The following is a 24,559-nucleotide window of genomic DNA, read 5'->3' on the forward strand; positions in this document are numbered from 1 at the left end:
TGATTGGTTGCTATGGGCAACTGCACCACTCTTCCTCCGTACAGGTTTTGATAAATCTCCCCAAAGTTTCCCAGTGATAGCAACGCCCCAGAATTCATCTGAATTCCACCAGAATTGACATGTCCATTCTTTAGGCAGAATCCATGAGGAAACATGCCATTGAAGTTAGGCTGCATTCACACCACGTTTTTGCAATCCAGTTCCCGCATCAGGTTTTTGATGAAAAACGGATTCCTCAAAACTGGACTAAACTGTATCAAAACGTGTGTACAAATTTTAACCCGTATACGGTTTGAAAAATGATGTCCGGTTGCATCCGTTTTTTAAGAAAATAACCGTATACGTTTTTAACCTATCATTCCATTTAATGTGACAAGGTGGTGGTGGTGGTGGGGGATGTGACAAGGTGGGAGGGGGGGGGATGTGACAAGGGGGAGAAGAATGTGACAAGGGGGAGAAGAATGTGACAAGGGGGAAGAATGTGACGGGAGGCGAATGTGACATGGGGGGGAGAAGAATGTGACAAGGGGGAAGAATGTGACGGGAGGCGAATGTGACATGGGGGGGGGAGAATGTGACAGGGGAGGAGAATGTGACAAGGGGGAAGAATGTGACAGGAGGAGAATGTGACATGGGGGGGGGAGAATGTGACAGGGGAGGAGAATGTGACAAGGGGGAAGAATATGACGGGAGGAGAATGTGACATGGGGGGGGGAGAATGTGACAGGGGAGGAGAATGTGACAAGGGGGAAGAATATGACGGGAGGAGAATGTGACATGGGGGGGGGAGAATGTGACAGGGGAGGAGAATGTGACATGGGGGGGGGAGAATGTGACAGGGGAGGAGAATGTGACAAGGGGGAAGAATGTGACGGGAGGAGAATGTGACATGGGGGGGGGAATGTGACAGGGGAGGAGAATGTGACAAGGGGGAAGAATGTGACGGGAGGAGAATGTGACATGGGGGGGGGGGGAGAATGTGACAGGGGAGGAGAATGTGACAAGGGGGAAGAATGTGACGGGAGGAGAATGTGACATGGGGGGGGGGAGAATGTGACAGGGGAGGAGAATGTGACAAGGGGGAAGAATGTGACGGGAGGAGAATGTGACATGGGGGGGGGGGGAGAATGTGACAGGGGAGGAGAATGTGACAAGGGGGGATGTGACAGCGGAGGAGAATGTGACAAGGGGGGGGAATGTGACAAGGGGGAGGAGAATGTGACAGGGGGTGTGAATAGGGGGAGGAGAATGTGACAAGGGGGAATGTGACAGGGGGTGTCACAAGGGGGAGGAGAATGTGACAAGAGGGAATGTGACAAGGGGGGGGGATGTGACAAGGGGGGGAGAATGTGACAGGGGGGGATGTGGAATAGGCGGTGGGCATAAAATGGGTGGGTAGATGTGAAATGGGGGCGATTGGACATGAAATGGGGGGATTTCACAATTTTTTTTTTATTATACTGCATCGCATATTGAAATCGCAATATTTAGGCCCAAAATCGCAATCGCACATTTTCCCCTAGTGCAAACTGGAAGGATCCGTACGCACATACGGTTCTCTACAGTTCCCATTGACTCCCATGTTTAAAAAAAAACAAAAAACGTATACGGTTTCAATACGGTTTTTCACCTGGACCAAAAATCGTGGTAGGCTACGGTTTTGGGTACGGAAAATAATGTACAAATAATGTACAAAAAGACGCAAAACGAATGCAACTGGATGCATCTTTTGGCAATGGAGAGTCAATGCATACAGTTTTCAATACTGTTCCGTACGGTTTTCACATTGAAAAATGTATATGAGAACTATATTTCAAAAACGTGGTGTGAATGCACCCTTAATTGGGATTTTGTATTTTTTTTCCCAAATCTGCCAGTATCTGCAACAAAATCTGCATTTCAGCATGGAGCAGAAAAAGAATTCCAGCAAGGAACTTTTCTTTGTCATGGACAAGAGTACTTTGAGTACTCATTCCTCCAATACTGGGGTCTCAGCCCTGCACCATTATACATGGGGGGCACTCCTATTCATTTGCCCTCACGTTTTTCTATGATTGTCTCCAGCAGTGTTTCCCAAGGTGTGCCTCCAGCTGTTTCAAAACTACAACTCCCAGCATGCCCGCACAGCCTTTGGCTGTGCGGGCATGCTGGGAGTTGTAGTTTTGAAACAGCTGGAGGCACACTGAGCCTTCGTCTCTCAGTCTATAACGCATTGTATTTTCCCAGCAGTGTGCACGCGCCCCTATGACATCCGAACACAAGCTCCTCCCACCGTTGTGACCGGTTTGACTGCTGAGCGCCATTTCCGGGCCCGGGGAGAGGTCGCACGTGATAGGGGCGTGTTCACACTGAGGTGACATACTGTGCATCGCACGTGATAGGGGCGTGTTCACACTGGGGTGACATACTGTGCATCGCACGTGATAGGGGCGTGTTCACACTGGGGTGAAATACTGTGCATTGATAGTAACTACGTAGATACCGGTCGAGCTCGCAGTCAGGAATATGTCGGACGTTGCTCTTATTCTAGAGACGGTGAACTTTGCTGCTGAAAAGCATAAAGCGCAAAGGAGGAAAGACGCAGAGCAGACGCCTTATATAAATCACCCCATAGGTAAAGAGCGGCGGTCAGTGCCGGGGATGACGTCACCCCGCGTGTGACCCTGTGCGGCTTCCATACTATTCGAGGGGCTTCTTCATGTTTTCTGTAGGACATCATGTGACCTCATAGCAACAATGCAGGTCATGTGACTGTATTCACTGTCTATTGAACACAAATTATAGGGGAAGGTTCTTCAAAACTTGTGCAGAGGAAGAATTGCCCATAGCAACCAATCAGATCGCACAGGATTTGATGAATCTTCCCCCTTACTATGTTCCATCATCAGCCTAGGTAAATGACATATAGGACGTTTAAAGGGGTATTCCGGCCAAATACATCTTATCCCCTATTCATAAGACGTCTGATCGTGGGAGGGGGGTCCTGCTAGGGGAACCCCGCAATCTCTGTGCAGCGCCCACATTCTATGCGTGTTTTTCCGGGACTGGAGTCATGATGTTACACCACCCCCCCTCGAGAAATCACGCCACCATCATTCATGTCTATGGGAGGGGGCGTTTCGGCCGGCGATAAGACCTCTTATCCCCTGTGGTTTGGATAGGGGATACGATGTATTTGGCCAGAATACCCCTCTAAATCTGAAGCACAGAATCGGTAGTGCAGATTTTACGTTTGCAGCATGTCACATTATGGCAGGTTTCATGTGGCTGTAAAACGGCCACCTTTTTGCATCCAAATTACTGTGCGTGCCCAACCACGTTAACTTAGGCTGCATTCACATCTCGCTTTTGCAATACGGGTCCCGTATCCCGTTTCTGTACAAAAAGCGTATGTCTCCAAACTGGACCAAAACGTATGCAACCGTATACGTTTTTAAACGGTATACGGTTTGAAAACGGATGTCCGTTTGCATAAGTTTTAATACATTTTCCTTGAAAAGAAATAGATACGGTTTTATGTTTGTCAATATTTTAAATAAAGTTTTTTTTTTTATTGAATTTCCAAAAAAAAAGAAAAACAGTATTGGGCAAACCGGATGTAACCGTACGCACATACGGTTACCATAGAACTGTATTTTAAAATAACGGTATACAGGTTGGATACGGTTTTTCAATCGGACTTCAAACCGTAGTAGACTATGATTTTGTGTGCGGAAAAAAAACGCATTCAACCGTAAATGAAGCAAAACGTACGCAACCAGATGCTACGGTTGTCATACGGTTGTCAACATAATGTCTATGCGTAGGATTTGAAATACGGTTCAATACGTTTTTTTTTTGTTTTTTTTTGCTGAAACCGGATACGGCAACCGTATTGCAAAAACGAGATGTGAACGCAGCCTTACCCAAACTGACAGCGGTCAGGCTGAGACTCATAGCAGTAATACAAATGCATAGCACACAATGATGTAGCCGTATTACTTAACGCATTAACATTGGGACAGAGAGCAGAATTTAAAATCCGCTGCTGCCATATCTCTGCCGCACCCGCGCCGTCCACCAATCCTTTAAATGAGTCCGACGGAGTTTATTTTCATACCATATCTATTTTAGTTGCCGGACTGAAACAGCAGCAGACCACGGTTTTCAGTCCGGGAACCCAAGTGGATACTGTCCAAAAATGACCCGACTGCCGTCACTATCCAACTTCGTCCGGCTCATTGACATCAATGGGGATACTGCAGCCAATTTTCAAACTCTAACGCCAGATGTGGCTGCTGTATGCCCCAATCATGATAAGCCTAAAACCGGTCTATGCCGAGAAAATGCTGCAGATTTTCTGCAGATACTGTGGTTTAAAATCTGCAGCATTTCCAATGTGTGTGATAGTATCCTAAGTTGTGGAGATTGGAGTGGCCAGCTGGAATAATGTATTGGAAATTCATGTACTTTTATTCACATCTGTTATGTTCTTAGAGCAATGGTTTGGATTGTCATATTAGAATTATTAAAGGTGTATTCCCATCTCCAAAAGTTATTCCTTATGGACAGGATAGAGTAGTGGTGTCAAACTGTGGGCCTCCAGATGTTGCTAAACTTCAACTCCCAGCATGCTCGGAGTTGAAGTTTTGCAACATCTGGAGGACCACAGTTTGACACCACTGGGATAGAGGATAACAAGCTGTTCAACCAATGGGACCCCCTCTGCTCACAAGAACAGAGGAAAATTGTACCCTCAAATGAATGCCGCACACTTTGCATGCACGGCCAGCACTCTGTTCATTCACTCTGTACTGACCTCAGCAGTGTTCACTCCCTAGAGCAGTGGTCTCCAATCTGCGGACATCCAAATGTTGCAAAACTACAACTCCCAGCATGCCCGGACAGCCGTTGGCTGTCCGGGCATGCTGGGAGTTGTAGTTTTGCAACATCTGGAGGTCCACAGGTTGGAGACCACTGCCCTAGAGAATGAACGGAGTGCTGTCCGCATGCCTGGGGCACTCTATTCATTTGGGAGTACAGTTTTTCTCCATTTTCATAATCCATGGGGATCCCACCTGTGGATAGAGGCTACCTTTTGGAAATTGGAGTAACAATTTTGGGCTCGTTCACACGGGCGGATTTGATTGTGAACTTGCAGTGTATTTCCCATTGCGAGTTTTAATAGGCACGGGCTGTACACTGCAAATTTTTGGTAGCGGAATTTCCGGAATCTGAAGTCAATAGGGTCTGCAGCAGATTTTCTGCAGAGGAAATTCCGCTGTAAAAAATCTGCCATGTGAGCCTGCCCCCGTTCAATCAAATCTGCCCGTGAGGACGAGCCCTTAAAGAGTATCTACAGTATTTAGAAAAACTTCTTAATCTCAAAGGCTAGGTTGTATTGGAGGCTCTGTTGGGTTCTGGACAGAATAGCAGCGCATGCTGAGCTTTTTTTGTCATCTGAAACTACAGACCCAATTAGTCAGTGGGGCACATTGGGTACTGTTGGTGTCTGGCATGCAATGGACTTGCTAACCCTATTTTTTTTCCTTCCTTCAATGAGTGAGCAGAAGAACACATATGTGAACCTAACAAGAGGGACACGTAAGACATTTTGACCAATAGGAATCCAGGTGTTGAGACCTTCACGATTACTAAATTAAAGGGAAGAGTGCTGTGCCCATTTGTTTCTGCTTGGAAAGTCCTGTAGACTTTATAAGGATCCATACACTCTAAGGAGAGCCAGACAGAATGGAAGGGGCACAGCGCTCAGCTGAGTGCATCTGCCCCTTCGCTTTAGCACACAGCCCTCCAAACTTCTGGTCTCTATGAGACCATAGTCACATGACAGAATTTCCAAGTGTAATCCGGTTGACAAATTCTGCTCAGTTGCAGCAGAGTCCCATTGCGTTCAATAAAATTCTGCTGCACCGCATACATGCCTAAGTTTGAAAGAATAATTTTGCAGAATCCACTCAGAAATGCATTGCCGTCTATAAAGGTCCTAGCGCCACCATATCTAGCCGTGTTTTCCAGGCAAGCAAATATTCAGCCGTGTGAACATAGCCTGAGATGTCAGATGTTAGGTACACTTTAAAGTGTACCTGTCAGAGTGCAAAAAAAAAAGTGATATGTTACTAATCCTGATCATGTACATATAATTTTTGTGTGTCTAGGACCTAGATATCCCTAACAAAAAGCATTTATATCTTGCTCACTTGCTTTGTGATCTTGCCTTATGGAGGAGGCGTGTCCGTCTCTCTCCCTCACTGTGATGACTCATCTGCTCTGAGTCTGGGAGCACCTGGCAGTCTGCAAATCACTGCACAGTAGTTTTCATGCATACATTTTGTATCTGTTCCTAGTAAAGCTGGATGCTAATCAACATAGCTGTCACTATGTGTCTCATTCTGCTTTCATATACTCCTGAATGCCTGATAAGCTTTATTTTCATTCAGGAGTCAGAGAAAGCTTTGGCAGTACAAGCATGCTGGGAGTTGTAGTTTTGCAACAGCTTGAGCTGCAGTGTTTATAAAGCATTGTGTAAGAGCAGTGTTGCCTTTAGCTGTCGCAAAACTACAACTCCCAGCATGCCCACACATCCTTTTGTAGTTTTACAAGAGCTGGAGGCACACAGCTGGAGGATACACAGCTCTAAAACAGAGTTTTACAAAGATTGTATCCCCAGTTGTTGCAAAAGTACAACTCCCATAATCAGTTGTAGTTTAGGAACAACTGAAGGCTGTAGTGGTGCAATGGTGATCTCCTATACTGGATACCAACACACGTTACAGCCGGTATTCAGTATATTGCAAAATACAGAGTAGTCTGTGTACATAAAGACCGATGACCCCTAGTGGCGGCTATTTTCATTCATGATTTATTATTTATTTTTGTAAAATTAAATTTTTTTATATGTATATATTTTTTTTTTTAAAGTCATTTTATCAGTAGTACTAAAAAATATAAAAAGTTTTTTTCATAATGACAGTGCCTCTTTAAGTGTACTGATCCCACGTTGCCGGTAATTGCAGCATATGTAGTTTTGATTTTGTCATCATGTAATAGCTGCAATGTTGGACTGTACCCTAGAGTCACTGCATAAATAGAATGTTTTTTTTTTTTTAAAACAGTGCTTTATATTCAAATGTATTTTGGAGCTCAGGGAGTACAGATCCTCATTGAAGAGATCCAGTGGTGTATTAACTCTTACTTTCAGACAATGCTCCAAGGGAAAAAAAAAGTATTGAAATGAGCTCTCGCACAGAAAGTAACAAAAAATGCTTATATAAGCCATACTAGAGTCTTCCCCAAAAGGAAGATTCACACATGGACTATAAGTATAGTATAGGTTATGCTGTATGTGAGTATAGTATAGGTTATGCCGTATGTGAGTATAGTATAGGTTATGCTGCATGTGAGTATAGTATAGGTTATGCCGTATGTGAGTATAGTATAGGTTATGCCGTATGTGAGTATAGTATAGGTTGTGCCGTATGTGAGTATAGTATAGGTTATGCCGTATGTGAGTATAGTATAGGTTATGCCGTATGTGAGTATAGTATAGGTTATGCTGCATGTGAGTATAGTATAGGTTATGCCGCATGTGAGTATAGTATAGGTTATGCCGTATGTGAGTATAGTATAGGTTATGCTGCATGTGAGTATAGTATAGGTTATGCCGTATGTGAGTATAGTATAGGTTATGCTGCATGTGAGTATAGTATAGGTTATGCCTTATGTGAGTATAGTATAGGTTATGCTGCATGTGAGTATAGTATAGGTTATGCTGCATGTGAGTATAGTATAGGTTATGCCGTATGTGAGTATAGTATAGGTTATGCCGTATGTGAGTATAGTATAGGTTATGCCGTATGTGAGTATAGTATAGGTTATGCCGTATGTGAGTATAGTATAGGTTATGCCGTATGTGAGTATAGTATAGGTTATGCCGTATGTGAGTATAGTATAGGTTATGCCGCATGTGAGTATAGTATAGGTTATGCCGCATGTGAGTATAGTATAGGTTATGCCGTATGTGAGTATAGTATAGGTTATGCCGTATGTGAGTATAGTATAGGTTATGCCGTATGTGAGTATAGTATAGGTTATGCCGTATGTGAGTATAGTATAGGTTATGCCGTATGTGAGTATAGTATAGGTTATGCCGCATGTGAGTATAGTATAGGTTATGCTGCATGTGAGTATAGTATAGGTTATGCCGTATGTGAGTATAGTATAGGTTATGCCGTATGTGAGTATAGTCTAGGTTATGCCGTATGTGAGTATAGTATAGGTTATGCCGTATGTGAGTATAGTATAGGTTATGCCGTATGTGAGTATAGTATAGGTTATGCCGTATGTGAGTATAGTATAGGTTATGCCGTATGTGAGTATAGTATAGGTTATGCTGTATGTGAGTATAGTATAGGTTATGCCGTATGTGAGTATAGTATAGGTTATGCCGTATGTGAGTATAGTATAGGTTATGCCGTATGTGAGTATAGTATAGGTTATGCCGTATGTGAGTATAGTATAGGTTATGCCGTATGTGAGTATAGTATAGGTTATGCCGCATGTGAGTATAGTATAGGTTATGCCGCATGTGAGTATAGTATAGGTTATGCCGTATGTGAGTATAGTATAGGTTATGCCGTATGTGAGTATAGTCTAGGTTATGCCGTATGTGAGTATAGTATAGGTTATGCCGTATGTGAGTATAGTATAGGTTATGCCGTATGTGAGTATAGTATAGGTTATGCCGTATGTGAGTATAGTATAGGTTATGCTGTATGTGAGTATAGTATAGGTTATGCTGTATGTGAGTATAGTATAGGTTATGCCGTATGTGAGTATAGTATAGGTTATGCCGTATGTGAGTATAGTGTAGGTTATGCCGTATGTGAGTATAGTGTAGGTTATGCCGTATGTGAGTATAGTGTAGGTTATGCTGTATGTGAGTATAGTATAGGTTATGCTGTATGTGAGTATAGTATAGGTTATGCTGTATGTGAGTATAGTATAGGTTATGCCGTATGTGAGTATAGTATAGGTTATGCCGTATGTGAGTATAGTATAGGTTATGCCGTATGTGAGTATAGTATAGGTTATGCCGTATGTGAGTATAGTATAGGTTATGCCGTATGTGAGTATAGTATAGGTTATGCCGTATGTGAGTATAGTATAGGTTATGCCGTATGTGAGTATAGTATAGGTTATGCCGTATGTGAGTATAGTATAGGTTATGCCGCATGTGAGTATAGTATAGGTTATGCTGCATGTGAGTATAGTATAGGTTATGCCGTATGTGAGTATAGTATAGGTTATGCCGTATGTGAGTATAGTATAGGTTATGCCTTATGTGAGTATAGTATAGGTTATGCCTTATGTGAGTATAGTATAGGTTATGCCGTATGTGAGTATAGTATAGGTTATGCTGTATGTGAGTATAGTATAGGTTATGCCGTATGTGAGTATAGTATAGGTTATGCCGTATGTGAGTATAGTATAGGTTATGCCGTATGTGAGTATAGTATAGGTTATGCCGTATGTGAGTATAGTATAGGTTATGCCGCATGTGAGTATAGTATAGGTTATGCTGCATGTGAGTATAGTATAGGTTATGCCGTATGTGAGTATAGTATAGGTTATGCCGTATGTGAGTATAGTATAGGTTATGCCTTATGTGAGTATAGTATAGGTTATGCCTTATGTGAGTATAGTATAGGTTATGCCGTATGTGAGTATAGTATAGGTTATGCTGTATGTGAGTATAGTATAGGTTATGCCGTATGTGAGTATAGTATAGGTTATGCCTTATGTGAGTATAGTATAGGTTATGCTGTATGTGAGTATAGTATAGGTTATGCCGTATGTGAGTATAGTATAGGTTATGCCTTATGTGAGTATAGTATAGGTTATGCTGCATGTGAATATATTATAGGTTATTCGGCATATGAGCTTGCAGGGTTAAACAGTTGTACACTTGTACATTTATGTTGTGCCCCTGCTTCCTGTATGTTGTCAGTGGGTAATGTTTCTCCTATATTCTTATTTAGTAATAACTTGTCACTTTTTGTGATTTACATGTAGGTGTTGCCAGGATACTCTCTCACGAGGCTGGGATCAGTGATCTTGTGGTGCTGCAGGTAAAGATTTGTGTAAATTTTGCGCATTTCATATTTCAATATTCTGTCTTTGTAAACAATTACTTTTTTAAAAACATTGCACATGTCTTCTTTGTTTTTACTCCAACATGCATATTAACCCCTTCCCTTTTGGCGATTTTTCATTTTTGCACTTTTGTTTTTTCCTCCTCCCCTTCTAAAAATCATAACACTTTCAGTTTTCCACCAAAAAATCCACATGAGGGCTTGTTCTTTGCGCCAACAGTTTTACTTTGTAATACCATTAATAATTTGACTACAAAATCTACGGCACAAACCAGAAAAAAATTATTTGTGGGGCAAAATAGAAAAAAAAAAGCCATTTTGTAATTTTTTGAGTCTTCCGTTTCTACGCAGTGCAGTTTTCGGTAAAAATTGCACCTTATATTTATTCTTTAGGTCCATACAGTCGCAAGGATACCCAATTTATATAGGTTTAATTTTCTTTTACTACAAAAAATAAATTATAACTACATGCACCAAAATTAATACGTTGAAAAATTTCCTCTTCCGACCCCTATAATTTTTTTTTATTTTTCCGTATCAGGGGCGGTATGATGACTCGTTTTTTGAGCCATGATCTGAAGTTTTTATCTGTACCATTTCTGTTTTGATTGGACTTTTTGATCACTTTTTATTCATTTTTTTTATGGTAAAAAAATTCCAAAGTCCAAAATATCGTATTTTTGGTCACTTTTTATAACGTGTACACCATTGACTGTGCAGTTTAATTAACAATATATTTTTATAATTCGGACATTTACGCACGCTGCGATACCACATGTTTATTTTTGTTTACACAGTTTTTTTTAAATGGGAAAAGGGGGGTGATTCAAACTTTTATTAGGGAAGGGGTTAAATCACAACATTGCACACACTGATTTTCTACACCGATCACTGGCATGCAATAGCAAGGCATTGATCAGTGTTATCGCCGCTTGACTGCTCCTGTCTGGATCTCGGGCATGGAGCAGTCATTCGGCGATGTCCTGCAAGCTGTTTGGGACGCCGTGATTTCACTGCGGCGGTCCCAAACAGAACCACTGAGCTAACCAGCAATGTTTACTTTAGTTTTAGACGTGACAATCAAGTTTTATCGCTGCGTCTAAAGGGTTAATGCCAGACATCAGCTCGATCGCGATGACCGGCATTAGCCGTGGGTCCTGTTTGCTTTTAGCAACCGGGATCCACCGATATGATGTGCACACACCTGCTGAGCGCGCCTCATACCTCGGGAGCCGCAGATGGATGTTAAAGGGTACCTCTCATCAAAAAAACTTTTGATATATTATAGATTAATGTATCCAGAATAACTTTACAATTGCATGTTATTAAAAAATATATGCTTCTTTCTATTTAATTTTCCACTTTGAAGAAATGACCACTAGGGGTCTCCCTACCAGTCCTGGCAGCAAGCATATCAGACTCATTCTGGAGTCCTAAACACTACGAGCTGCCAGTCTGCTTTGTTCACAAAGGAGAACACTCAGAGCTGCCAGCCTGCTCTGTTCACAGCCTGTTTGGCTGTGAACAAAGCAGGCTGGCAGCTCTGAGTGTTTAGGACTCCAGCATGAGTCAGAAATGCTTGCTGACAGGACTGATCGGGAAAAATACAATAGAAAGAAGCATATTTTTCATTATCATGCTATTGGAAAGTTATTCAACATTCATTAATCTAAAATATATCAAAAGTTTATTTGATGAGAGGTACCCTTTAATCAACATCCGTTTGCGGCAAGGGGTTAAAGGGCTATTTCTATATTATACAATGTTGGCATATTACCAGGCTATGCCATAATTTTATGATTGTCGGTGGGTTAACCTGTGGAACCCCCACTTATCCACAGAAGGTAGTGCCTGCAGTGCTGCTTTATCACTACATCTTCATTGCTTTTTTCCCTTAATGCAGCACTTATGGCCAACCGCTGTGCAGGGAGCTAGGGTACAGTTCTCTTGAAGTAAAGAGGGGTATACTGCTGGGAGAGCCACTGTGCAGGGAACTAGGGTACAGTTCTCTTGAAGTAAAGAGGGGTATACTGCTGGGAGAGCCGCTGTGCACGGAACTAGGGTACAGTTCTCTTGAAGTAAAGAGGGGTATACTGCTGGGAGAGCCGCTGTGCAGGGAACTAGGGTACAGTTCTCTTGAAGTAAAGAGGGGTATACTGCTGGGAGAGCCGCTGTGCAGGGAACTAGGGTACAGTTCTCTTGAATTAAAGAGGGGTGTACTGCTGGGAGAGCCGCTGTGCACGGAACTAGGGTACAGTTCTCTTGAAGTAAAGAGGGGTATACTGCTGGGAGAGCCGCTGTGCAGGGAACTAGGGTACAGTTCTCTTGAAGTAAAGAGGGGTATACTGCTGGGAGAGCCGCTGTGCAGGGAACTAGGGTACAGTTCTCTTGAAGTAAAGAGGGGTATACTGCTGGGAGAGCCGCTGTGCAGGGAGCTAGGGTACAGTTCTCTTGAAGTAAAGAGGGGTATACTGCTGGGAGAGCCGCTGTGCAGGGAACTAGGGTACAGTTCTCTTGAAGTAAAGAGGGGTATACTGCTGGGAGAGCCATTGTGCAGGGAACTAGGGTACAGTTTTCTTGAAGTAAAGAGGGGTATACTGCTGGGAGAGCCGCTGTGCACGGAACTAGGGTACAGTTCTCTTGAAGTAAAGAGGGGTATACTGCTGGGAGAGCCGCTGTGCACGGAACTAGGGTACAGTTCTCTTGAAGTAAAGAGGGGTATACTGCTGGGAGAGCCGCTGTGCAGGGAACTAGGGTACAGTTCTCTTGAAGTAAAGAGGGGTATACTGCTGGGAGAGCCATTGTGCAGGGAGCTAGGGTACAGTTCTCTTGAAGTAAAGAGGGGTATACTGCTGGGAGAGCCGCTGTGCAGGGAACTAGGGTACAGTTCTCTTGAAGTAAAGAGGGGTATACTGCTGGGAGAGCCGCTGTGCAGGGAACTAGGGTACAGTTCTCTTGAAGTAAAGAGGGGTATACTGCTGGGAGAGCCGCTGTGCAGGGAGCTAGGGTACAGTTCTCTTGAAGTAAAGAGGGGTATACTGCTGGGAGAGCCGCTGTGCAGGGAACTAGGGTACAGTTCTCTTGAAGTAAAGAGGGGTATACTGCTGGGAGAGCCGCTGTGCAGGGAACTAGGGTACAGTTCTCTTGAAGTAAAGAGGGGTATACTGCTGGGAGAGCCGCTGTGCAGGGAACTAGGGTACAGTTCTCTTGAAGTAAAGAGGGGTATACTGCTGGGAGAGCCGCTGTGCAGGGAACTAGGGTACAGTTCTCTTGAAGTAAAGAGGGGTATACTGCTGGGAGAGCCATTGTGCAGGGAGCTAGGGTACAGTTCTCTTGAAGTAAAGAGGGGTATACTGCTGGGAGAGCCGCTGTGCAGGGAACTAGGGTACAGTTCTCTTGAAGTAAAGAGGGGTATACTGCTGGGAGAGCCGCTGTGCAGGGAACTAGGGTACAGTTCTCTTGAAGTAAAGAGGGGTATACTGCTGGGAGAGCCGCTGTGCAGGGAACTAGGGTACAGTTCTCTTGAAGTAAAGAGGGGTATACTGCTGGGAGAGCCGCTGTGCAGGGAACTAGGGTACAGTTCTCTTGAAGTAAAGAGGGGTATACTGCTGGGAGAGCCGCTGTGCAGGGAACTAGGGTACAGTTCTCTTGAAATAAAGAGGGGTATACTGCTGGGAGAGCCGCTGTGCAGGGAACTAGGGTACAGTTCTCTTGAAGTAAAGAGGGGTATACTGCTGGGAGAGCCGCTGTGCAGGGAACTAGGGTACAGTTCTCTTGAAGTAAAGAGGGGTATACTGCTGGGAGAGCCGCTGTGCAGGGAACTAGGGTACAGTTCTCTTGAAGTAAAGAGGGGTATACTGCTGGGAGAGCCATTGTGCAGGGAACTAGGGTACAGTTCTCTTGAAGTAAAGAGGGGTATACTGCTGGGAGAGCCGCTGTGCAGGGAACTAGGGTACAGTTCTCTTGAAGTAAAGAGGGGTATACTGCTGGGAGAGCCGCTGTGCAGGGAACTAGGGTACAGTTCTCTTGAAGTAAAGAGGGGTATACTGCTGGGAGAGCCGCTGTGCACGGAACTAGGGTACAGTTCTCTTGAAGTAAAGAGGGGTATACTGCTGGGAGAGCCATTGTGCAGGGAGCTAGGGTACAGTTCTCTTGAAGTAAAGAGGGGTATACTGCTGGGAGAGCCGCTGTGCAGGGAACTAGGGTACAGTTCTCTTGAAGTAAAGAGGGGTATACTGCTGGGAGAGCCTCTGTGCAGGGAGCTAGGGTACAGTTCTCTTGAAGTAAAGAGGGGTATACTGCTGGGAGAGCCGCTGTGCACGGAACTAGGGTACAGTTCTCTTGAAGTAAAGAGGGGTATACTGCTGGGAGAGCCGCTGTGCACGGAACTAGGGTACAGTTCTCTTGAAGTAAAGAGGGGTATACTGCTGGGAGAGCCGCTGTGCAGGGAACTAGGGTACAGTTCTCTTGAAGTAAAGAGGGGTATACTGCTGGGAGAGCCGCTGTGCAGGGAACTAGGGTACAGTTCTCTTGAAGTAAAGAGGGGTATACTGCTGGGAGAGCCGCTGTGCAGGGAACTAGGGTACAGTTCTCTTGAAGTAAAGAGGGGTATACTGCTGGGAGAGCCGCTGTGCAGGGAACTAGGGTACAGTTCTCTTGAAGTAAAGAGGGGTATACTGCTGGGAGAGCCGCTGTGCAGGGAACTAGGGTACAGTTCTCTTGAAGTAAAGAGGGGTATACTGCTGGGAGAGCCGCTGTGCAGGGAACTAGGGTACAGTTCTCTTGAAGTAAAGAGGGGTATACTGCTGGGAGAGCCGCTGTGCAGGGAACTAGGGTACAGTTCTCTTGAAGTAAAGAGGGGTATACTGCTGGGAGAGCCGCTGTGCAGGGAACTAGGGTACAGTTCTCTTGAAGTAAAGAGGGGTATACTGCTGGGAGAGCCGCTGTGCAGGGAACTAGGGTACAGTTCTCTTGAAGTAAAGAGGGGTATACTGCTGGGAGAGCCGCTGTGCACGGAACTAGGGTACAGTTCTCTTGAAGTAAAGAGGGGTATACTGCTGGGAGAGCCATTGTGCAGGGAGCTAGGGTACAGTTCTCTTGAAGTAAAGAGGGGTATACTGCTGGGAGAGCCGCTGTGCAGGGAACTAGGGTACAGTTCTCTTGAAGTAAAGAGGGGTATACTGCTGGGAGAGCCTCTGTGCAGGGAGCTAGGGTACAGTTCTCTTGAAGTAAAGAGGGGTATACTGCTGGGAGAGCCGCTGTGCACGGAACTAGGGTACAGTTCTCTTGAAGTAAAGAGGGGTATACTTCTGGGAGAGCCGCTGTGCACGGAACTAGGGTACAGTTCTCTTGAAGTAAAGAGGGGTATACTGCTGGGAGAGCCGCTGTGCAGGGAACTAGGGTACAGTTCTCTTGAAGTAAAGAGGGGTATACTGCTGGGAGAGCCGCTGTGCAGGGAACTAGGGTACAGTTCTCTTGAAGTAAAGAGGGGTATACTGCTGGGAGAGCCGCTGTGCAGGGAACTAGGGTACAGTTCTCTTGAAATAAAGAGGGGTATACTGCTGGGAGAGCCGCTGTGCAGGGAACTAGGGTACAGTTCTCTTGAAGTAAAGAGGGGTATACTGCTGGGAGAGCCGCTGTGCAGGGAACTAGGGTACAGTTCTCTTGAAGTAAAGAGGGGTATACTGCTGGGAGAGCCATTGTGCAGGGAACTAGGGTACAGTTCTCTTGAAGTAAAGAGGGGTATACTGCTGGGAGAGCCGCTGTGCAGGGAACTAGGGTACAGTTCTCTTGAAGTAAAGAGGGGTATACTGCTGGGAGAGCCGCTGTGCAGGGAACTAGGGTACAGTTCTCTTGAAGTAAAGAGGGGTATACTGCTGGGAGAGCCACTGTGCAGGGAAAACTTTTTTAGTGATAATGCTCCTATCACTTAATAAGATAATAATAAATAATAATAATAATAACTCTTTAAAAAAAAAAAAATAAAGATGATATCTGAGACATGACCACTGGGATCCCATTGTGATCTTAAGAATAGGGGTCCTAACTTTCCCATTTTAATGGAGTGGAGGTCACACATACGCTTTATTGCCCTTTTCCCTGTCTTTGGGATTGCTAGAGATAGATGAACACAGCTCTCGGCTATTTTAAGCGGCCCCATTCTCCCATTCCTTACAAATGAGGTACTTGTTGGTCATGTGGTAAAATATTAAGTGGGCACAGGAGCCGTGCCCTATCCATACATGGCAGGTGGTGGCTGCCATCTGCAGCTGACACCCACTGTCAATAACCAGCATCAGAGCCGTTTTTAAATACATTATATGGTAACTTGATGCCAATAAAATAAGTCCTCACAACTCGTTATGGGCCTAAAAAGGTGGAGGAGAAACGCGAAAAATCTAAATTAGCCGTGCCGGAAAGGGATAAGGCAATGGTTTAATCTCCAGCAGATGCCCTTCAGATACTGTTTATAGGAAGTTTGAATTAATTCCGCCAGGACCCACAAAAGGTTTTCCCATCATTTATTTTATATAGCACTGACATTTCTCAGCTCTGTACAGTGATCATCACTTTATCACATACGACTTGGTATGGCCATATTATGATTTGTATGGTAGTATTGTGTTCCCTGAGGTAAAATGATCAAAAACAGATCTAGACACTATGTGGTGTTTGCCTTGCTTGGATTATTGTATAGTTTTTTTGATGCACTGCAGCACCATGGGGGAAATTTATGAAAAACTGACCAGTTGCCCATAGCAACCAATCTAATCCTTTCTTTTACATTTTTTAGAGGGCTTTTTAAAAATGAAAGAAGCAATCTTATTGGTTGCTAAGGGCAACTGGTAAGCTTTTTGTCTGCACAGGTTTTGAGAAGTCTCTCCCCTATGTCCTTTATTACCAAACTAACACAATACTCACCTCATGTATTTGTTTCACAGGCAGCTCTTCTACATGATACTGTTGAAGATACAAACACAACATTCTTGGAAATCGAGGAAAAGTTTGGGCTTGAGGTAAAAAAAGTAGTAGAAGAGGTCACTGACGATAAGTCCTTGCCAAGGATGAGAAGAAAACAGTTGCAGATAGAGCACGCCCCGCACTGCAGCCACAGAGCTAAGTTGGTCAAGTTAGCCGACAAGTTGTACAATCTGCGGGACCTGAACCGTAGCACTCCACAAGGTACTAACATACTGCACTTTCCTGCCCTATACATGGAGTACACAATGCATTTTAACCCCTTAAGGACTCAGCCCATTTGGACTTTAAGGACTCAGACAATTTTATTTTTACGTTTTCGTTTTTTCCTCCTCCCCTTCAAAAAATCATAACTCTTTTATATTTTCATCCACAGACTAGTATGAGGGCTTGTTTTTTGGATGACCAGTTGTCCGTTGTAATGCCATCACTCACTTTATCATAAAATGTATGGCGCAACCAAAAAAATACTATTTGTGTGGGTAAATTAAAAAGAAAACCGCAAATTTTGGAAGGTTTTGTTTTCACGCCGTACAATTTATGGTAAAAATGACATGTGTTTTTTTATTCTCTGGGTCAATACGATTAAAATGATACCCATGATTATACACTTTTTTCTATTACTGTTGCGCTTAAAAAAAAATCGCAAACTTTTTAACCAAATTAGTACGTTTAAAATCCCCCTATTTTGAAGACCTATAACTTTTTCATTTTTCCATATAAGCTGTGGTATGAGGGCTCATTTTTTGCGGCGTGATCTGTACTTTTATTAATACTGTATTTGCTTATACAAAACTTTTATAAAAATTTTTATGAATTTTTTTGGGAATAAAATGTTATAAAAAAGCAGCTATTTTGAAATTTATTTTTTTTACGTTCACGCCGTTCACCGTACGGGATCATTTACATTTTATTTTAATAGTTCGGATATTTACGCTCGCGGTGATACCAAATATGTATATAAAATAATTTTTGTTACACTTTTTGGTGGTAAAATAAGGAAAATGGGACAATTTACGTTTTTATTGGGGGAGGGGGTTTTTCAATTTTTTTTTACTTTTACTTTTATTTTTACACTTTAATAGTCTCCATAGGGGACTATTTAAAGCAATCACTCGATTGCTAATCCTGTTCAGTACTATGTATAGGACACAGCACTGATCAGGGTTATCGGTGATCTTCTGCTCTGGTCTGCGGGAAGGCAGATCAGAGCAGAAGGCTCCCGGAAGGCAGCGGAGCCAGGTGAGGGGACCTCCGTCTTCCGTGCAGGATGATCTGATCGCCCTCGGCAGCTCCGATCATCCTGTTAAGTGACCGCGATGCTGCAGATGCCGTGATCGGTATTGATCACGGCATCTGAGGGGTTAATGGCAGACATCCGGGGGATCGCGGGAGTCCGCCATTACCGGCGGCTCCCTGGCTGCGATCCACAGCAGGGACCTGCCGCGCATGATACCGGCATCGCTCCGATGGCCGCGGTTATGCTCAGGACGTAAATGTATGTCCTGGTGCGTTAAGTACCACGTCACCAGGACGTACATTTACGTCCTGTGTCATTGAGGGGTTAATGTGTCCCTGTTATTAGAAACATTTCAAAAGCTATGATCAGTTTGGATCGCCTAGTGTAAATTGCTCAAAAGTTGCATAATTTGTGTCCAAGCAGCCACTTTGTGTAAAAGTTGTGCAACTTTTGGGCAGTATACCCTGCACTCAGAGTGGTTGTGGCTTTCCACACAGGGGGTTTAGTTGTACCTCCACCCCAAATTTATCACAATTTATTTCTTCTAGGTGTAAATTGCAATTGAAATCTCCGCCCAGCTTGAGTAGATTTCTGAGGCTGCTGCACAGGACAGCCTTACATGCACTGGATTTATTAAGAGGTGAGCGCCCCTTCATAAATCCTGCAAAGTCCTGCGCTGACAGGGGATTGGTTTAGACTGGTGTGTGAGATGCCAGTCTTGATTTAAATCCTCCCATAGTTTTTAGACCCCCTCTGATCGTTAGAACGAGCAAGAAGAAACACGTAACAAACTATAAAACAGATTTTATGTTTGTGCGTTTAGTGGAACTTCCACGGCGGAATGCCCGATGCAGAAATTCCCCTGTCTGTATGGGACAGCACAATCCCATTGAAAATATAATTCCACATGGAAATTCAGCCGTGTAAACAAAAACCCTAACAGGCACTTTTAACGACAGGTTGTAACAGAAAATAGTACAATAATACAAAAAACAAAACACATGCCACTTTGTACCAACCAACCTGTTTTCTACTAAGTACAGTCTTTATATGTCATAATGAACATATAATGCAATTCACCTGTTTCTTGAAATTAGTTTCCCTATTCACTGCCCTGCAGGTCCCATCAACACAATACAAGCCTCATTTATAGTGTCCTGTATTTGTTGTTTGGGATAAGTTGAGAGGCTGTGACGCCAGTCAGTGCTTGGATTTTATATTATATTGTAACTTTCCTCCGTACCCTACTTTCTCGACTTGGTTGGTTACCCTAGACCTTACTTCTGTTGCAAAAGTTTTTTGTTTGTTTTTTTACAACTTTTTTTTTTCTTATTATGCACTTACGTTTTTTCAGTGTATAAACCTTTAAACCTAAACTTTGTTTTGTAGGCTGGTCAGAAGAACGAGTACAAGAATATTTCCATTGGGCATTCAAGGTTGTGAATGGTCTACAAGGCACAAATGTGGTGATGGAAGAACAGCTTAACCAGCTATTCAAAGAGAGAGGCGTTTCAGCATGAATGTGACATAATAGAAAGGGGTACATCATGGGATGTTGCAAAAAGTACTTTTCAAAAGTCATCAGCAAAAATATTCTAAGCACTTTCGGTTTAAAGTGTTTGGGGGGGGGGGCAGAACAATGGCCATTCTACCGTATATATAAAAAACCCTCTACTCACATCCAGCACTCCCCGCTGCCTTCGGTGTCGTCCTCCTGTCCCCAGATGTAATCCTCTTCCTGAGCTGTAGCATGGCGCTTGGGCTGGAAGTGGCCCAGTATATCATATTTCGGCTCAGCCAGTCACTGGTGCAGCTATGTCCTGCCTCAGGCAGTATGATACACTGGGCCCTAACATCTATCCGGCCAAACGTCATGCTGCAGCTCAGGAAGTGGATTGCAGCTGGGGACTGGAGCAAAACACTGGAGGCACTGCAGGAGCTCTGGATGTAAGTAGAGGTTTATTTAGTATGTTGTTTAAAGGGGTATTCCAGGCAAAAACTTTTTTTTATATATCAGCTGGCTCCAAAAAGTTAAACAGAATTGTAAATTACTTCTATTAAAAAATCTTAATCCTTCCAATAGTTCTTAGCTTCTGAAGTTTTCTGTCTAACTGCTCAATGATGATGTCACGTCCCGGGAGCTGTCCATGATGGGAAAATATCCCCATAGGAGCTACACAGCTCCTGGGACGTGAGTCATCAGAGAGTAGTTAGACAGAAAACAACAACTCAACTTCAGAAGCTCATAACTATTGGAAGGATTAAGATTTTTTTAATAGAAGTAATTTACAAATCTGTTTTACTTTCCGGAGCCAGTTCATATATAAAAAAAAGTTTTTGTCTGGAATACCCCTTTAATACTGTATAATGTGCATTGTTCTAAACCCCCAGGATAACCCCTTTAAATATGTAATCCGCATTTTGTGAAAAGTGCACAAAAAGCACTTTAACTGTGAAATGCAAGTGCACCCTGAGTTATATGGTGTTTTGCAACATTGACGTTATTGGGCATTGGGCTCTTACCGATAAAATAATTTTTTATTTTTTTTAACATATTCCCCCTCTAAAAACCGTGTGGTGAATAACTGAATTGCAAATCCCTGGCAATTTACGGTAAAATGCTACATGGCACACTACCGCTGCGTGTTAGACCATGTTAACATTCTAGCATAAATTATGTGACTAGGTTATAGTCACATTTACTCCTTTAAAGGGGTACTCCGCTGCTCAGCATTTGGCACAAACTGTTCCGAACGCTGGAGACGGTACCGGGAGCTCATGATGTCATAGAGCCACCCCCTCATGATGTCATGCACCGCCCCCTCAATGCAAGTCTATGGGAGGGGGGGGCGTGACAGCCGTCACGCCCCCTCCCACAGTTTTGCATTGAGGGGGTGTGACATCATGAGGGGGTGGGCTATGGCATCACAAGCTCCCGGCTCCAGCGTTTGGAACAGTTTGTTCCAAATGCTGAGCAGCGGAGTATCCCTTTTAAATATTCCCCCGTAACACTTTCTTACCCATACTGGATGAGCCTAAAGATGCTCAAGATCATAAACATGGGATGGATTTTGAATAACTATAAACCACTATGTATTTAAAGCATTATGTACAGTATATGTTGCCTTATGTGCTCTAATTCCAATGCTGTTTTTATTTTGTTGATACGCCCTTTGCCATATCTGCACTTTTCCCTAAATAGTCAGATGGGTGGGAACTTTATTCAAAAAAGGTGTGTAAATGGTAGACTAAGGGCCCTTTCACATGGCAAAAGCCCGCGCTTGGAAATGCACCATCTCCATAGATGGAAATTGTTTTTTTTTGAGTGGATTTCGCAGAAATAACTGACATGTTCATACTTTCAGCGGAGTCTGGAATTTTAATTTCGGCACCAGATATTTCCAAGCAAATATTTCCACCGAATTCCATCGTGTGAATGAGCCTTGCATCCCCATGCCTTTTTAAAAAAAAAAAATTGGCACCTACCTGACTATTCATATAGAAAGGTGCAGACAGTCAAATCCCTATATCTCAGGAATGTACAAAGAATATAGTACACAACTTTCTCTTGATCAGTAAAGTATATTTATTACATTCATTTATACATAATAAATAAAATAATAAATAAACCATAAAATTGTGAGCAGAAAGATCATTTTGATTGATTTAATTGTTTTATTTAATGTTATTGCACAAAAAATTTACAAAGTGCATCCAGTACAATGAAATCGGGTAAAATCTGCAACTGATTAGTGACAAAATAGGCAGAAATCACACATTCATTTCAAGTTTTTTATATTTAGTTTTGATTAAGCTGCATTTAAACTGCATGTATTGCATCCTTAGGCTATGGTCACATGGCAGAAATTTTACAATTTTGCAGAAATTCCATTCAGCAAAGGTTGTTGAACAGAATTGCGGAATTCCAGCAGAATTTCTGTGTTCTCAGAATTCCACCGTAATTCAAGCCCCATAGTTTAATGTGATTCCGCAGTGGAATTCCGCAAAATATTAGACTGGTATTATAGTTTTGTGTAAAGCAGAATTTCTGCTGCGGAATGCCGTTGTGAAAATTCTGCTGTCTAAATGGGACTACGGAATCCTATTCAAATTCATAGGCAGTAAATTATGGCAGAATTCTTCTGTGAAATTCCACCGTGTGAACATACCCTTAAAGGGGTACTCCGCTGCTCAGCGTTTGGAACAAACGGTTCCGAACGCTGGAGCCGGGAGCTCGTGATGTCATAGCCCCGCCCCTCATGACGTCACAGCCATCACGCCCCCTCCCATAGACTTGCATTGAGGGGCGGGGCTATGACGTCAAGAGCTCCCGGCTCCAGCGTTTGGAACAGTTTGTTCCAAATGCTGAGCAGCGGAGTACCCTTTTAATGTTGTCTGAATTACACTGACATTTTTTTTATGCTGCTATGTGTGAAGTAAAAAGGGCCTTTTGGACCTTTCACTTAGAGAAATGCTTGTGATAACCTGTCATTATTTTATTTGCATTATAATAAAAGGAATATGCCTTTTAATTTTTTTTTTTATAAGCCAGTGGATTTCATAGATGATTTATTGGAAAGAAAATATTTAAAAGATGATTTGGTAAATGCATATGTTTTTTTTATAAAAAACTGAATTGGTATGTGATCTTTATTTCATTGATTGTGCGGTTCTCACCATAGCATTCTATCTATATATCTATTGTACACAAACAGGATTCCAACAGCACTCCAAAGGTAATGGAGAAACTGTGAAGTATATTCACCCAAGTTTCATTACAACATTTAAACCGCCAACTGCGGTCTTTCTCAAGCGTATGTCTCAATTGTATAAACCACTAAAGTACAAAGTATGCCTGTATGTATGTCTCTCTCATGCATCTTGTATATAATACATCCTCAGCGTCAGCAGCAGCACGCAGAAGAAGTTGTGGAATTATGGAAATCCCTAGACATGGTAATGATATGCAAATAATGAAAAAATGGCTACAAAATATTAATATATCAATTTATTTAGTAAATTGCCACCTGCAGAAATACATGCACTTACACACACTGCATGCTATTGGCAGGAGAGCCCTGTGTCAATCAAAGCAGCGCGACGTAGTGGAGAGAAGTGTTGCAACCCTGGGGCACAGCGGACCCCTAGCCATACCTCTCTGACTCAGTGGGACATAGAGTAAACATTTTTGTACAGAGCCCTGCTTGTCCTCAGTGTACAGATCCCTGCTTGTCCTCAGTATACAGAGCCCTGCTTGTCCTCACTGCATAGAGCCCTGCATGTCCTCAGTGCACAGAGCCCTGCTTGTCCTCAGTGTACAGAGCCCTGCTTGTCCTCAGTGTACAGAGCCCTGCTTGTCCTCAGTGTACAGAGCCCTGCTTGTCCTCAGTGTACAGAGCCCTGCTTGTCCTCAGTGTACAGAGCCCTGCTTGTCCTCAGTGTACAGAGCCCTGCTTGTCCTCAGTGTACAGAGCCCTGCTTGTCCTCAGTGTACAGAGCCCTGCTTGTCCTCAGTGTACAGAGCCCTGCTTGTCCTCAGTGCACAGAGCCCTGCTTGTCCTCAGTGCACAGAGCCCTGCTTGTCCTCAGTGCACAGAGCCCTGCTTGTCCTCAGTGCACAGAGCCCTGCTTGTCCTCAGTGCACAGAGCCCTGCTTGTCCTCAGTGCACAGAGCCCTGCTTGTCCTCAGTGCACAGAGCCCTGCTTGTCCTCAGTGCACAGAGCCCTGCTTGTCCTCAGTGCACAGAGCCCTGCTTGTCCTCAGTGTACAGAGCCCTGCTTGTCCTCAGTGCACAGAGCCCTGCTTGTCCTCAGTGCACAGAGCCCTGCTTGTCCTCACTGCACAGAGACCTGCTTGTCCTCACTGCACAGAGCCCTGCTTGTCCTCACTGCACAGAGACCTGCTTGTCCACCCACACTTCCTATATTTGGTCTCTTTACAGAGACACACAGACAATAGCTGCAGGGTCAAAAATATACACATTTTTTAACCAATGTGTATTACAAAATATACATATAATGTTATGTTCTACATTATATAATGTTTTTGCTAATGACAGGTACATTTTAAAATATAGAGACAAAAGATTGGAAAAGGTATGTTTGGCGTGGGGACACTTACCTCTGCTAGGCTATGGGGGGTCATTGTATGTGGTCATTGTATGTGACAGATGCTCTGTATCTATCAAAG

At 43.4% G+C, this 24,559-nt stretch overlaps 1 protein-coding gene across 2 annotated transcripts; it reads left to right on the forward strand.

Moving 5' to 3' along the window:
- The first annotated feature begins 2,413 nt into the window (after positions 1 to 2,413).
- HDDC3 (HD domain containing 3) lies at positions 2,414 to 20,388 on the forward strand. Of its 2 annotated transcripts, XR_008892449.1 has the most exons (5): positions 2,414 to 2,614; positions 10,072 to 10,127; positions 17,093 to 17,333; positions 18,918 to 19,009; positions 19,759 to 19,892. XR_008892449.1 is itself a non-coding variant. In XM_056572024.1 (4 exons), exons 1-4 carry the CDS (start codon positions 2,506 to 2,508, stop codon positions 19,887 to 19,889), a joined length of 537 nt encoding a protein of 178 aa, XP_056427999.1. In that variant the 5' UTR covers positions 2,417 to 2,505; the 3' UTR covers positions 19,890 to 20,388. The 2 variants fall into 2 exon arrangements, 1 of the variants encoding a protein (XP_056427999.1); XM_056572024.1 differs by lacking the exon at positions 18,918 to 19,009 and having other exon boundaries at positions 2,417 to 2,614; positions 19,759 to 20,388.
- The last annotated feature ends 4,171 nt before the right edge of the window (positions 20,389 to 24,559 follow it).

Source organism: Hyla sarda, chromosome 4 (genome assembly GCF_029499605.1).
Source record: "Hyla sarda isolate aHylSar1 chromosome 4, aHylSar1.hap1, whole genome shotgun sequence".
NCBI lineage: Eukaryota > Metazoa > Chordata > Amphibia > Anura > Hylidae > Hyla > Hyla sarda.

What these genes read in the sequence shown, in the direction of transcription:
- HDDC3 (XM_056572024.1), top strand. Translation starts at nt 2,506, where the DNA reads ATGTCGGACGTTGCTCTTATTCTAGAGACGGTGAACTTTGCTGCTGAA. An exon ending in GTGATCTTGTGGTGCTGCAG is followed by an intron (nt 10,128 to 17,092) that starts GTAAAGATTTGT and finishes TTTGTTTCACAG; the next exon opens with GCAGCTCTTCTACATGATAC. An exon ending in GAACCGTAGCACTCCACAAG is followed by an intron (nt 17,334 to 19,758) that starts GTACTAACATAC and finishes TTTGTTTTGTAG; the next exon opens with GCTGGTCAGAAGAACGAGTA.